Source organism: Ambystoma mexicanum, chromosome 1q, assembly GCF_040938575.1.
Source record: "Ambystoma mexicanum isolate Mex_15411 chromosome 1q, UKY_AmexF1_1, whole genome shotgun sequence".
NCBI lineage: Eukaryota > Metazoa > Chordata > Amphibia > Caudata > Ambystomatidae > Ambystoma > Ambystoma mexicanum.
This window is the reverse complement of record NC_090922.1, coordinates 1,035,847,830-1,035,864,453: the sequence shown is the minus strand read 5'-3', so window position 1 is coordinate 1,035,864,453 and position 16,624 is coordinate 1,035,847,830. Positions and strand designations below refer to the sequence as shown.

At 40.9% G+C, this 16,624-nt stretch overlaps 1 protein-coding gene across 1 annotated transcript in view; it reads left to right on the top strand.

The window, feature by feature from the left end:
• The window catches only part of LOC138540883 (vitellogenin-A2-like), a 69,077-nt gene that overhangs the window by 43,786 nt on the left and 8,667 nt on the right, over positions 1-16,624 (top strand). The window contains exons 26-31 of the mRNA XM_069641716.1: positions 7,568-7,780; positions 7,892-8,034; positions 11,894-12,032; positions 12,128-12,263; positions 12,658-12,844; positions 15,781-15,869. Of these exons, the coding sequence (XP_069497817.1) occupies positions 7,568-7,780; positions 7,892-8,034; positions 11,894-12,032; positions 12,128-12,263; positions 12,658-12,844; positions 15,781-15,869 (907 nt within the window). The remainder of the gene's footprint in view (positions 1-7,567; positions 7,781-7,891; positions 8,035-11,893; positions 12,033-12,127; positions 12,264-12,657; positions 12,845-15,780; positions 15,870-16,624) is intronic.

The window sequence follows — 16,624 nt, the reverse complement described above, 5'->3', positions numbered from 1 at the left end:
TGTGGTTTAAATTGACCTATAATGTCAATTCTGTGTTAAGTTCTGTGTTTTCTACTGGCCTGTTAATACATTTTTCAGGTTGATGCTGGCCTGCAATTCTATTTCTAGTCGCTATTCAACTCTGCCATGTACATTAGCACCTTGATTGCCTTTATCTAAGTCTCCCTCCACCAACATACTCTATGGTTCAGAGTCCCTCTCTTCACACCTTCATCATGCTTCTACCTATCCTCTTCCTCTTAATCACCGCCAACTGCACTACCAACTGCACCGCTGCATGGTAGCCTGATCTATCCTTCCAAAGAGTCTATCCTTGTCCTTACACCTCCTCCAAACAACTACTTATTTGCATTGTCACACTTGCTCCAATAACTTCACCTACAGCCGCCCCACTTCACTTATCCCTTGTGTCTCCCTCTGACGTCATCTTACATTACTCACACTGGGTACTGGAATGCCCAATAACTGTGCAACAAGGCCTCCTCTCGACGCAGTGCCAATTACAGATACTCAGATTGCTTTCCATGGCACCGCAACTCATGGACTCTGCTAACAAAAAGTCAGTAGAGTTGGCCTATCGATCAAAAAACTCCTTCCCATACATCTCCCCCCTTCTGATTTCACCACTGTCTCATATGGCATATCACTCTTCACAACTTGACTTTCTGGCACTCCCAATTCCTCCCTCTATGATCTTGCCCTCCTCCAGGACAGTTTACCCATTGAGAATCTAGTTACTCTAAAGGGCTATTTCAACCTGCTGCACATGTCTAACACCAGTCGACTGCTCAGTGGTTCCACACTCACTGATCACTTCCTATTCTCTCTCTGCAATTAGCCAAATTGCAGCTGGGGCACTTTCTTGAGATAAACTTCAATTTCTACTCCTTCATCTACTCTGTGCATTATATCTGCCCACTCCCTCTGACACCCCTCTGAAGATTAACCATGCATCACACTTGGATAGAATTGTGAAGTTCAGCCATGCATCACACTTAGAGTGACATGTGAAGATTAGTTATGCGTCACTCTTAGACAGAATAGTGAAGATCGACCATGTGTCACACTTAAATAGAATATTGAAGTTTAGCCATGGGTCAAGTTTAGATTGAACAATGTGTTACACTTAGATAGAATTATGGACATTAGTCCTTTGTCACAACAGATAGGATTGTGTAGATTAGCCACATAGAAGAATTTAGCGAGTAGCCAGAGTACTAACACCAAGCTCCTACTTCCTCAAACACACCACCCAAACACTATACACGCTGACTGCTAGCCAACCTATACCCGAACACACACCCAACACAAGCTTACAATAAATAAAGCCAGACACTGGACTTTACCTGTACGGACACAACAAGCCAGTGCACACAATCTTTAACACCGAACAATCTACGCATTAAACACATACTCACCCCAACATGACAAACCATCACATAGAAACATCCCAGGCATAGGACTTTACCCATACAGATACAACAGGCCAGTGTGCACAACCATAAATACCCGCAATCTACACATAAAACACACAGACACACCCCATCACACCAAACAGCCACAGAGAAAACATCCCAGGCATTGGACCTTACCCGTGTGGATAGAGCAAGCCAGTGAACGCAACCTACCATCTGCAAGCCAAGACACAGCACTGGTTTCTCCTGGCTTTGGACCTATGTTATTATTCTTCCTTCACTAACCAACCCCATCCTCTTTCTTGCAGAGCCACGTGAGTGCCTAGATACTGCCCTGGGGTGGTATTGGAGGGCACTATAGATTAACACAACATAACATAACATAACATAACATAACTGCTCCTGAATTCACTTCTCAGGCTCCATGCCCCTGCTTCCAGATGCATCCCTTTTCCTCCACTTAAATAACAATTTGACTCCATGTTCACCTAGTTTCTTGAAGACAGGGCTTCCATTCTAGCCCTCTCCATTCACTACACCAAGTCTATCACACACTGCTTTTCACATGGTAACTCAGCACTGGTCTGTCCCTTTGATTAGCACAATCTAGCTCATTCCGTCATTCCCTCACCCCGAACTGTAACAACATTCTGAACGAAAAGCGTTAAGTGACCATATGACTGCATAGGCATTGTGGCACTAAAACACTGTCTTGCCTTCTATGAATTATAAAAGGAAACTCTTCTTCGCCTCTTCTCTTCAATAGACTGCAAACTCTTTATATTTTCTCCATCCTCTTTACTCTCTTCATCCATCCACACACTCTAGAAAATGCTGCCTGGTGCCTTGTTCCATCCCCTTGACTCACTCTGAATAAGATATTCCTATCAATCTTTACAATTAGAATCCTTAACCACCATCCCTTCTTCTTCTTCTTCCTCCACTCCACTAGCCCTCACACCCACTGAATCCACTCTGCAATCATTTCCCCTCACCACCCTAGCTTAACAGGCACCCAGCCTTATGTTTCCAAGCTATGCTGTGTCCTGTCTGATCTCACTGAACAAAAATAATCAACAAACTGGCACCTATTACATCCTCTTTCCTTTATTCTTGAATCATTTACTTAATGAATCTTCATGTTTACTGCAGTGTGTTATTGTTCTTCATATCATTGAAAAACCCTTCAGCTGATATAGCAATGTAGTCTTACTTCCGGACTCTCTGCATCTGCCTCACTACTACAGAATTCATGACTGTGTATTGTTTAACTGCATCACTCAGTACCAGGAGTGCTACAGCACCCGAAATTCCCTTCAATTTGGGGTCTTCAGTAGTCACTACACATGCACAACACCTAGCCACATGGCTAACTTCCTCACCACTGCTCACCATTGCAAGCTCCTCTGTGCTTATACTCCTGACCCAGCAGTGGCCAATGACTTGGTGGACCATCCTATTCTTCTCCTATATCTCTATCCTTGCCTTTCACGGCACTGCCATGGCCCGGATCCTCTACTTTCTTTCTTACCATGCTTCTATCTCTTGGAAAATTGGAACCCACTCTGCAACCCTCTCTCGGCTGATGGTCCATCAGGGTTCAGGACCTGTCTGTTTTTGAATTCCCCTGCACCTCCCCACTAGACAAATGTACATTGTCTTTTGGTATCTTCTACCACATTTTTAAGATTCTATACAAATCCTCTTCTCCCAATCCATTATCCTCGAACCTTTCCCTCATATTTCTATCTGGCTTGCTGCCGTATGTCACTGGTTGGCACTTTGTTGCCTAATGCTAAACTCTTCTAATTCTGAAATCAGCTGTCTACTTTCTGTGAAAGCCCTACTCCTTCGCCTCTCTCCTATATCCTCCCACTAGAACTCCTCACACCATACCTGAAGGTTTTCCGAAATGTGGTCCTTAAACTCCAATTGTGCATTACCATCATGTATACAGCTGCTAGGATTAACCTCCTGAACATCTGCAAAATCCATCCCCATTTTACCTGCTACACCCCCACAAGCTTAATTTCCACTCTTGTCCTCACCAGACTAGGCTATGATTCAATCTCCTGCTGGGAACTCTCCTCTATTCTTTTGTGCCAGGCAAAGAAATAATCACCTTTGCTGCCAACACTCTTCAATCTCCTTTGATTATCTCCTACCTCTTCCCACTGATTATGCGCAGGCTCCTCTCTATGAAATGCCACTTGTCTTCAAATTCCTACTCTTTGTCTCAAAATCCTTTCCACCCAATACCTGGCCATCTCTATCTCTCCCGACTCGTTCTTCCTTTGCATTCTCAAGCACCTCTCAACCTCTCTAGTCCCGCTTCACCCTGCTCTTTATCATGCGTCCGCTACTTCCCACTTCTTGATCCCTACCACAGAAATGACCTACTCTTTGCTATTAAGACTAGTGTCAAAAAGCACATCCAATCCAGGGACATGGCACCAAAGACCTACATTTGCACCACCCCTCCAGCCTAACCTCTAACCTTGCCCTTCTCAGCACATAACTATATTATCCCCATGTACTACCTGAATCATGCTATTCACCATTACAAATCACACTGTAAATGGAATGCCATGCCTCATTTTGCTTTTCCTTAGAACAGTAATTGTTATAGAAACACTATGCGTTCTCTCCAGTAAACGCTAAAAATTACCAATATGTGGAAGGGGAACACTGCCAAAGAATAAATCCTACCTTTAGTCCCAGAAAACAAATTATTTGGGTTCATTCTAGCTTCTACTGCTTCAAACTTGTGTTCCTTGTGCATTTCTCACCTTACATGAATGCTTCCCTTCCAAATACTCCCACACTCTACATCTTCTTGTTGTCATATCTCCAATTAACTCTTTGCTTGAGTATGCCAACAACCTATTCCAGATTGGCCAAATATTACTTTCATCATAACCAAAGAGAGCACTTTTTCGGCAGGGTCTTCACTCTCTTTCTCTCTCTCACTGTCTCTATGATATCCATTGTAGTACTCACAAGATGATTGAGCTAATGTTACATGCAATATATGTCTATAAATAAATAATAATGTAACCCTTGCTTCTGTATTTTGGCGGTTTGCAGTGCTGTTGGATTAATGTTCACATTAGTGTTGTGCAGAAATATGACGTCCTTTTGGGGTTCCAGTAGGTAAAGGACATGCTGCCAATAAAGGCCACTCTCAGCCTCTTCTACGTCCTGAAGTCCTCTTGCGTCTTTTCTATCATGCAAGATTCAAAATTGTCCTTACTGGCCCATGGGTCCTGCTTAGAATGCAGAATCATTTCCATAGCTCCACATGAGTGACGGTTGTCTTATGAGAATAGAAATTGCAAACATGCATAGATCTTTTACAATTGAGAAATTTGGCTGAACTTTGCAAGAGAGTGATCTATCTACAAGGGGGATATAAAAGTAAAGTATTCATCCAAGATAATATGAGTTTGGACATGGGTACGCACTATTTGTGTCACCAATGTCAACAGAATTTAACAATATTCTCCATTAAATCCTCCATAGTGTCTTTCCGGAAATGTTGATCAGTTGCCGTGTCTGACTGGACGGTTGATCTCAGCTTATCACTGTACCTTCTTTTCAATCTTGCAATGAGATTGTTTCTTTGTTTTCCCCTATTAAACATGTCCATTGTTGACAAGTAAAACAATTGTGTCTACAAATGAAATCTGTTTCTTATATTGTGCTTCATGTACTGGGACTGGGAAAGGAACCTGTGCTGCTCAATGTAATGTGACGAATTGCAGGTATTCATCCCTTCTCCCCAAGGAGGAGCCCCTCTTTGATGCTAGGGATGGTGAGTACCCTCCCAAGGGGTCGAGGCAAGTGGGACATTACTGAGAGAGACTCCACTTTTGGGGACAAAGGCTCCTGTTCCTATGAATAACCATCTAAGACATTCCCCATGGTGGCATGGGACTATCAGAGGTGACGAACAGGATAAAATTCAGAGACTTAGGTGAAGACAAAACTAAAAAATACTGCTACAAACAAGAAAGAGGATCTGTCTCTTTAAAATTAGACCCCCATTTAACTGAGACGAGGAGGCTACAAAGAGAGCACATACTGAGAGGAGGCAAAGCAGAGAGATGCATACGCAACCAGGGGAAGCCCTCTGATTGCATCACACCTGAGAGAGGTGGAGCCAAGGAGAGCCACAGTGCCTGCAACTTTCAGAACTACTCTGAAAGTGAGAGCGAAATGCTGGATGCCCAGCATTGGTATGGAGAGAGAAACTGAGGAGAAGAGAACCTAGATTCTGGTTGTGTCATAGCCAAAACGACTTCATGGTGGGCATGGTGCCCGTCCAACAACGCCAAAACCACTACGCAGAGAAATAAGGGAACATCCACTTAAGCGCAGTGTAACTGGTTTGCACAGAGAGAGAGATGACCGAAAGCGGGACACCAGAGAAAACAAGAAGAGAAAATAACTGGAACGATGGAAGAGAACCCGAGCAAGCCGAGGCCCTGAAGACATCTCCAGGTGATTTCAAGGTAACAGGGAGATCTGGAGGCTAGCGAGGCTGCTAAGGAATCGTTATGCAACAAGAGAAATTAATTCCAGTGAAATTGACGAGACAGTTAAGTTGATGAAATGGAACTGTAATAATGTGAGAAAGAGAATCACAACGCAAGCTGGAAAAGAGACCATTCAGAGTGGGGCACACATACCCTGCAAAGGGAAAGTAACTCACAAATACCTGAAGAGTGGGTCTAAATCAGAGAGGGAAAATTTTCTAATGAGAAAAAGAGAACCCTGAGTAAACATGAAAGAGAGGGAGCATTAAGAGCAGAGCACAAATACACCTGAAAGAGGGGAAAGTGCCAAATATGTTAAGAGGCAGAGACGGTACAAATAAGAAGGAGAATTCTACAAAGAAAGGGAAAGCAAACCCCTTGAGAGAAACATTACGAAACACCAACCACCCTTGGAGTGGGAAGGGGGGATTAACCACCAGGAAAGCATATCCCATCTAAGAAAATATAAGTTACAGAAGTACAAAAGAAATATCAGTATGGAACAAAAGAGAAAAAAGAGAGTTAAAAGGGAGCCCTGGAAGAAAATACCTGAAGAGGAGGTAAAAACCAAAGAGCTTGTGAAAGTGTTACAAGTACTTGTACAGATGGTAACAAAAGACTGTTTAAAGTGAGCCTATTAACAAAAAGTCTGAAGAAAAGGGGAAACCTTGCCAGGAGGCCAATCAGGTGAAGGGAGACATTCTCCTGACCTTACTTTGGTATAACAGTGGGCGGGTCAGTTAGAATTAGTTTCTTGAACAGTGGACTTTCTCTTTTGATGACTTTCTGATGACAGACGAGCAACTTAGTTATTTATATAGGCAGAGAACACCCAAATAGCAATAGGGAAAGTTAGAGGCCTTTTTCTTATTATTTATTAAATAACAAGTGAAAATGTTCACCCAGTGTCTTCGTCCTTGTTCTGACTCACCAGAGTAGTCTTGTTTGCAAGACCAGAGTGTTGCCCCTGAGCTATCCTTCCAGGAATGTAAAACCTCTGCCACTCACAGTGGAATCAGATGCTCTCGACATGTTCGTTCAGTAGAAGCATGCAAAGGTAGCTGACTGGCAGGCCAAGAATAGGCTGAAGTTGACTCCATCAGAAGCAGAGCTTATTGTCTTTGGCCACAGAACTTGCATGGGGAATTCAATGTATTGGCTAGCGGCTTTAGAGGCATGTCCTAATCCAGTAGAGCTGGTTAGGTATTGTGGGGGCCTATTAGGCTCTGGTCTCATACTCACATGACAGATTGGTGCTGCAAAAGTGCTCTGCATGGAATGGGCCTCAGAATTATGTCTGAGAAAATGGCCAATCATTTTCCATAGCTATGCTTATTCTAGTATAGAATGGTTGCAATTTTTCAGGAACAAGTGCCAGGTAGATGGACCATGCTTTTTCTGTTTGGGTTTCTTTGATTTGAAATTCTGTAGGGTCATAAAGAGAAGGTGTTTTAATTGGTAGCTCTTCTATACTTCTTAAGCCAAAGTGCTCAGATGCTCACCTGTTGATTTTTATATATAAACAAATAAATCTCCTAGCTTGAGCTGATGGAAATTTGACTTTGATATGTTATATGTATATTTAATTGTACCACTTTTGTTCCCATATTTTAGCCTGCGTTTTTGGGAGACAACAAGCCCCCAATGTTGGCAATTACCGCTCAGGCTGTAAGAAATGACAACAAGAAGCAAGGGTACCAGGTGATCTTATACGCCAATTACCACTCCTCCAAACCCCAGATCCAGGCCTACGTGGTGGAAATCGCTGGTGAAAGTAAATGGCGAGCCTGCGCTAATGCTGTGGTCGTCAACTCTCATGAGGCTCAGGTGAGGCTGAAAGAAGAGCTCTGAGAGAAACACAAGTCATGGGGAGGAGGAAAATTACATCTCCTCCAACCATCTACATTTACTGAATTGATTTTTTATCTTATGATGTAGGCTTCTCTGAAATGGGGCCAGAATTGCCAGGACTACAAAATTGCTGCAAAGGCTGAAACTGGCCACTTTGGCAGTCAGCCAGCCCTGAGGGTGAAAGTAGAGTGGCCAAGAATCCCTTCCAAACTGAAATCAGCTGGGAAATGGTAATATTTCATGTTTCCTTCCTCTTAATGCATGGAACATATGGGGCCTAGATGTGGAAACTTTTTGGTGCAGAGATATTGTTATTTGTCCATTAGCATGTGGCACACAATCATCTAATCATTTATGTGCCATGTTCTCTTGCACACTGGCCAGTTTCTAGTCAACACCGAAATCCAAGAGATGGCCTAATTACTAGAAATCGACTAATGCATAGAAACAGTTTTTTATAAGTATTTTATTTATTTATGGCCATTTAAAAGCCATTGTAAAGGTGTTCAGCTTTTTACCTATGACAGGCTGCCCTGTCACACAGTGTCAACATTTTGAAGGATAACTATATCTAGTAATGCATCATTGCCTGCATTGCACCAGTTTAGCCAATACACACATCAGTATATTGTTAAAGAATTCACCTACAGTTATAAGACTTATAATTTACACACATAGGATTGTGCTTAGTCGTCAAAGCTTTGAGGATAGTTCAGGGGCAACATGCTCTTCTTGGAAGCAAGACAGCACCTAGCAGATGGATTCCATGCTTAGACCCTGGAGTTCATCGTGGAACACGTTACCAAAAAAAAGAAAAAACCCGACTCACTCCCGCAATTAAGACTTTCAGGAAGGAACTAAAGTAAAACCCTCATCTATCAAGTCTCTCCCTCAGACCCACTTGCTCTCCTCTTCACTGCTGTACATCACCCCTTCTTTCACATCTAACTATGCCTCCCCTGCAGTTGAGTATATATTGTGTATTCTTCCATGCTATGCATATCTCCCAGAATACCTGTGCAAGCCGCCTGTATCTGAAGGATCCTAATTCAATCTTTAAATATTGTGCCATCCTCGTCTTAAGTGTCCATGGGCTTAATCATTGCCCAGTGGTTTCAGTGCTGTGGGGGATGAATATAGAGTATAATAAGCATTGTCGGGAATGAACAAAGAGCAGTGAGAATCCTAGAGAAGCTGTAGGACCATAGAAACTGCAGAGATTAACTGCTAATCACGATGAATAAACTGGGGCACATCAACCAGCAAACAAATTGCACTAATTTTATAGATATATAGCTAGTTTAAATAATTCATGAGTCGCAAAAAATCAGTTTTTCTGTAAAATATGTTTGAAATCATAATATTCGTGTATTTCTCAATGCCATACACAGATTTTGTTTCAATACAAATATACTTCAATGTTGTAACATAAAATGTTTTCTTTGTACATCACTTGATTATATTGTTGACGCATAAAATTTCTCATAAAGCTTTGTATTCAAGTCCTAATATTTGAGTAGGAATCAGTTATCTGATATCGTTGTAACAGTAGTCCTCTCATCTAACTATGTGTTTCGGGCGAGTTCCGCCCTTCTTCAGGTTTAAATATTGGATGACTGTTCTTTAATTATCACCTGCAATCAATGACAAAAAAACTAAATCAATATTCTTTGGAAGTCGTGCTTTAATCAATATACTGAATCATGTATAGGTGCAAAATAACACAAACCTCAGTGCTGGATTTGGAGTTCAATCAGGAAATCTCTACACATAGAGATTATATGATCACTAAAAAGTAAATATATATCAATGTAAATAGGAGTAGTTATACGTGTGGAGCAGAGGGACCAGGCACTTACTATAGCGTTGGGTCCCCCTGTCACCACACACCAATCAATCTGACTTCATGCATTTTCCTTGAATAAAAATATGCTTACCCTCACTTAGTAGTGGTGTTTTACTGTGAGGGCCAGTCACGGAAGATGTATGAATTCCCGCCTTGCTCGAAAGTAAGGGGGATTCTTTCCTAGAAATATGCAGTATATTTAGTAAACTGATATGCGTACTGTTCTATTCTATCGGTAGGCGTGTTACAACCCAATCAGGATTCCTACCCGTGCGCGGGCGTGCTTTCTCTGTTCGTTGTGTGTAATCCGATGTCTAACGTTAAGTGTACCACTTCGCTGGAAAGCGCGGTTCCGGCAAATTCCCTGTCAATGTATGAGTGGCTGTAGGACCATGTCATGAGCTTGGGCTGCCTTTCCATAAAAAATGCAATTCGCCCCCAGGGGTAAGTTCAATACAACATTCTCAGATCATTGATCTAAGAGTCCAGACCAATCCCTGTTCGGTGTCCCCATTTTTAAAGCCCATATTTTTCTCTTCTCAATGGGATGAGATCCCTTTGTTCATCTGACCTGAGAAGTCTACATTTTATAAGTAAAAGTATCTCAGCCTCATTACGAGTATGGCGGTGCAGGCAAATTCAGTGGTAATGTGGTGGTAATTATGTCACTGCCATGCTACTGTTGCATTCCCGCACACCCATACTATGAGGTTGGCAAAGAGATGTAGGATTAATCTCCAGCTAAGAGCTGGAGGTAAATCCGCCACATTTCTGCCAAATAAAACAGCAACATTGACGGAATTACTGCCTGCGGTAATTCTGCCAAAGTCCCCATGGAGTCCTATGGACTCCAAATAATGGAAACTAACACCATCACTTGTAATCCAGTGGTAATTTCGCCAGACCAAGTGGAGGTAATGGTAATTTAGTTGGGTGGCATCTCAGTGAATTTACCACAAGATACCACCAATCTTGTTATGGGCCCATGCATTTGAGGTCTCATTTTGTTATGAAGGCCTTATACAGTGCCTACCTCTAAGTGATCGGCATGGTCAATTGATGTAGAGGAAAGCAATGGACAAAACACGTCTACTTTTTATGTTTTTAGTGTCTGCTCATTATGAATGTTCAAATGAACATTATGACTGTCAGCAAACAGTCTTTGCAGGACATTCCCTACACCAATATCCTCTGTCATGTAAAACACAACGACACAACAAACCATTGCATGGGGCATTAACAGAGGCCCTTATATTTGTCAACATTTAGAATTGATAATATTTGTTATGAGACCAATAATTTCTATTGAGCCTCATTGTTCATGCGGCTTCTTCATTACAGTGGAGACGGCTATACAATGTCGTAAATAATGGATATTTGATTTTTGGAAAGAAAATAAAGGTAAGTAATGCTTTCAGTATTAGCATACCATTTACCTCCCTAATAAGGAAACAATACGATCATTAGGCTATCATCAGTATAATTACATTTAACAAACAACTAACAAAAATAACAAGGTATCTACTCGAAAGGGTGTAGGGTTTTGAATTAATTCACGCAAAAAACATTTCCAAAGATGCAAACACATTATAAGGATGAACATTTCAAGATAAAGAGGGGCTTACAGCTAACCAACATATATAACCATATATCCTCAAATGAATATACACCTATTACAATATTCTGTAGGCAAACAGTCTTCTTCTCCATGGAAACCCTGCGGGATGCCATGGACTGCAATTAGAGTGCGTGGAGAAGGGAATGCCCACAATCTCTAGAAATTTACCAAAGGGCCAAATTCTGAAGGAAAGAAATAATTTTCTTAGAGGTCTGTGGTAAAATGAGAGATTCATTGTATTAGACTTTCCCAAAAATGAGGACATTCCTGAGCCATACAATCAAGCCAGCCTCCAAAGATTATGTTCCAATTCATCAACCAAATCCATAACACAGCTTTCAGTAAATACAAATAGTTTAGTATTAATGATGATAGCCATGATAACTCCAAATGTATCTGTTCGAGCCATGAGTGCAATTGATACATCATCCAATTATCCAGTTCATAAATTCCTGCATCTCTTACCAATTTTGTTTTGAGCATTAGGGCATATGAGCAGTGTATACGACATCCTTCCGCAATACTAATACTCAAATGCAAATGATCACAAATGCATTTCATGACCAACATTTGTGTTAAACATATATTAGAAATATGCACTCTTAAGAAGAACATTATTTTGCAGGGCTGCCCAATTTATTCCAGGAGCAGCATTTATGGTGGGATTCTATGAAAAGTTCCAGAAAAATCCCCATAAAGAAGCAAAGGTCATCCTCTCGCTAAGCTCGTCAAGAAGGATGGACACCCTAATCCAAGTGCCAAGGGTAAATACTTTATTAAAACCTATACAGATAGCGCATTACCATCTGGGATAACATTTAGAGCCTTTCATGATGTATTTCTTCTCATTCGATTGCAGCTCACACTATATCGCAGATCCATTGAGCTCCCAGTTGCGATTCCTGCTGGTCCACATATCCAGGCCTCTGCCATTCAATCCCCCAGCTGGAATATCTTCACTGAAGTCCCTGACCTCTTGCTAGACAAACTGAGAGGTAAGTAACAAGTCATTGCCTGCAATGAGATTTATCATGCTGGCCATTCACCAGCGTCCTCTTGTGTATGATTTCCATTGGAATTTCGATTGAACATAGCTCATAGCATGTTCAATAGATCTGACTTGCAAAACCGTAACCAATTAGTTATTTTCCGGACAAAAGATATTATATTAATCAAGTACATATTCATATAGATGGAAAAATGTTATACTAAAATACATTTTTACTTTGTGCTCAACCTATGAATATTCTGATCTCTAAATATAACCACTAAAGAGCTTTAATATTTGGACATGTGAAAAGATCACTAACAATGAATAGCACATTACTTTCACATAGAAATGTATACAACAATATTTGTCAATGCAAATAATGCATGTTATTATTTTAGGTCACTGCACAGTGTCACAAAATAGAATCACAACCTTCAACGACGTTACATTTAACTACTCAATGCCTGGAAGTTGCTATCATGTCTTAGCCCAGGATTGTAGCCCTGAGCTGAACTTCTTGGTAATGATGAAGACAGCGGAAGAGTCCCCAGAACATAAGTCCATCAATGTCATGCTTGGCAGCTAGTAAGTGATGACAGTTCTATGTCCGTTGCCACAGCTATCATACAGTGCATAAATGTCTGCAGTGGTAGCATGCCCAGCATCTTGCTTGATATGTACATTCTTTTTGAGGGGGCCATGATCTTAGCAATACCATAGAGCAGTAGTATTCAAACATTTTGATGTCAAACACTCCCTTGATGAAAAATAGTGTTGCCGGACCTCAGATGCCATATCTGCTCATGTTTTCTATTGAAATCAATTCCCTTTTGGAAGAGCATTGCACTCCCCTTGCCATCTTTCGGGTCCTTCCCCACAATTTTAAGATCACTGCCATTGAGTAAGATGTTCACATTGTATATCTCCTAATAAGCCTTTAAATTCTCAGCACATGGGTAATGCTTTTTCAAGCAGTAGAAATCACCTATGCATAAATGCAAGACAGCACAAATGTATCCTATTTAATATTCAATGCATCAACATTGGTAGAACATTTCTTTACTTCTTTTGGTGTAGGAACTACCAAATTAATTCAAAAGAAAGATCAATTTCCGGGGAATATTCTTGAGGCAAGACTGTATGCCTTTTCCTAACATTTAATAGTTTTTTGAGAAGCAACAATGTCACACACAATTTTAAGCAATGAAGGCAGTGTACCATAAGATCAAACAACCTTTCTTACAGAAAATAACATTAATGGGGCTTATACTGATGTTTCTTAAGAAATCAATGTGCTGGTGTCAGGAATCTAAATCATACGTTTCCATAAAGGGGCATCAATGTTTGTCAAATAGGTCCTGAACTCCTCTGGCTTAATAATGTACACTTAAGCAATGTTAGTTGGTGTAATTCATAGATGTATATGTACATTTTAGTGATTTATTACCCTTCTGATTGCTCAGTGCTATTGTCGTCCTAATCATAATTGCGTCAATTAAGTAGAGCTTTGCCAATTTGTTTCACATCTTACATTCTGATAAATCAATAGAGATGATCAAACAATTCTCCACAGCAAGAGATAATTGAATATTTAGATTAAGAGTTATTACATTTTCTCTCAAATCACTCAGTCAAGAAGGAGCATGTGCACGTATCTTGCAAGTGCCCCAGCACAGCTCCAGCCATGCATGATTGGTTTACATTATACAGTTTCACCGGAGTCCAGTACATGCTCCAATTATTTTGTGCAGCAGCATTTATCACTATATGTCAGCGCCTGTTTAGCAAATGCCTGTGCATAATTATATCCACGAACCTTGCTCAATTGCCAGCCCCGTCTCTGTCTGCTAGTGTAAACTTGTTATCTCTGGCTCTATCTTTCTGAAAATATCTGAGCTTTTTACATTACCTTACATATTTCACTTATTGAAGGAGTCATCAAAGAGTCGGCCGCACCCTGGGCATGGGGGGTCAGGAATCTTTGTCTCTCCAGATATTTTGGACTATAACTCTCATCAACACTAGCCAGCATAGTCAATGGTGAGGGAACGCAGGAGTCATAGTCAAGAACATCCAGGGAGTCACCATTTTCTGACCCCCTCCTGGAGAGGTTGGTAAATACAGATCCTAGTTAAGCCGGCTTTTAGCAGTAAATAGTTTCAGTGCACCTCACTTGCAAGATGGAACTCTGGCTTTGTAGACTTTAGAATGCCATTGCATCTAATGCATTGATTTCTTTAAATTTGGTTTATATATGACCTTCCCAAATGGATCAAGCAACACATTTCCTAGATATTTTTAGAGTGGGATTACATCATATGCTAAGAGATCAAGAAACTCTATTTGGCCAAACAGTTTAATACACACCTTAACATAACATGAAATATATAATGTATTGTCGTATGATGTGGCTCAGGCTATTTTGTATCTGGTTTCCCTCATACGAAAGACAGAGGTTTATAACATTCTGTGTTTACTAATGTGAAGGTGGACTTAAAAGGAATAATTATTTGATTGTGTGAGTCTAAGTGCCCTTATAAACAGACATGTGAATATGAACATACAATAATGTGTTTACTCTGGGAAGACTAGAGGCGCTAGGCGGATAAAGTTGATGTTTATTGTGGGATTTGTGTAAGTACATTGTTGGACATTATACTATATTTCTATTTTAAATGCTAAAATTACTATGTCTATTTCATAGCAGTGCTATAGGGGAAATATTCCCTGCAGACAATCAATTTCTCTCCAATCTTGCCAGTAATGCCTTCAGCATTCCTCTGGCAAGTGGAATATACATTTCTTCAGAAACTTCCACATTGCCAACACAGGAGTGCATAAGATTGAAAAAAAAGGTGTTGTGTGCTCTGCTTCCATTCCACTCAGGGCCTTGATGTTATACCCTTGGCTGAACCTCTGGAAAAGTTTTAAAAAATGTGCAGGACATAACACCACCCAAAATGTGTGAGAGTAGGCAGATCCCCGGACTAGATTGTGCCGCATTTGCCTGTTTTTATTGTACCTACTGCCTGTTGTCTTCTAAATGGGAGACCAAATGTTCACATCATCCTGGTGGTCAGTGTTATCATCAGAGTAATAACTCACAGCCTAATTTCACAGGAGGCAAAGGGCTCCAGCTAGCACACAATGTACTATGCATACAGATGTTTGCAGTGGTTTGAGGGCTCATTGTCATCCTATGTTTTCTGGCATCTAATATTTATTCCTTCAGGGCATGTCTTAAATTCTCTGTCCTTTTTTGTTATCCACTCTCTGATATGTAGAACATCTTAACAGATATGAGCCATCCACAAACCTCAATCTCTCTGTCCTCTTCTTCTTCTTTGCTTTGCCTTCCCTAGCATCACTGGAGAACACGTTTCCTCGCTCGTAGCCCTGATAAGTTTCCATAGTTCTTTCTCCTGATTAGCTCACCATGTCAGGGCTTGAGTCATTCGGGTATCTTGTATCTCAAACTCAAAGACAATGCTTAACACAATTGTGAATTCCTCATTTTTAAGTGACATCACCATGTCGCCATCCGGTGACTCCCAGAAGGTGACGATTAATGGAATTGAAGTCACAAGTTTGCCCTATCAGTCTCATTCAGGTACGTGAATACATGATACGGACCAAGTTCACTGTTGGTTAAAAATATTATTTAAAAATCTAATAAAACGTAAGTTAAATGAGAACCTGAACGGCACATGCCTTGTACTACACCCATGTATCACATTGATTGCACACAATTATATTAAATACCACCATTTCCAGTAAAACTGTCAAGCATGCATAGCTACAAAAGGGTTTAGTTAATTCCAATGAAAATTGGGCCTCATTGGGAGAATGCCACTGCAGTGTTAACGTTCCGGTATTTCCTTTTATTGGCACGTTACCGCACCAGCATACTCCGAGTTTGCCAGTGGCGGGCCTGATTTACCTCCTGACAAGAGCCGGAGGCAAGTCAGGCACCCCACTGACAAAAAGCAGCTGGTATTACTGACACCGGGATTACCTGTTCTGGTAATGCCAGCAATCCCCCAATAGAGTCATATGGGGCTCTACGGAATGGGGATTTAATTTACCCTTACTGGCACTTGTAATCCGCCGGTAATTCTGGCAGACCAAGTGCCGGTAACAGTAATTCCGTTTGGTGGTATCATACCGGATTTACTGGTGGGATACCACCAAACATATAATGAGCCCCAATGTCGAAAACAGCAGTTGTTATGGCAGGAAACTGTTAACAAATGTGCTATGATATAAAGATATGTGTCCAACTAGCTTTATATTTATTACAATGTGTGTGTTTAAATTTGGACAATACATTTGTATATCTCTGATGATTAACAGCTAAACATGTTT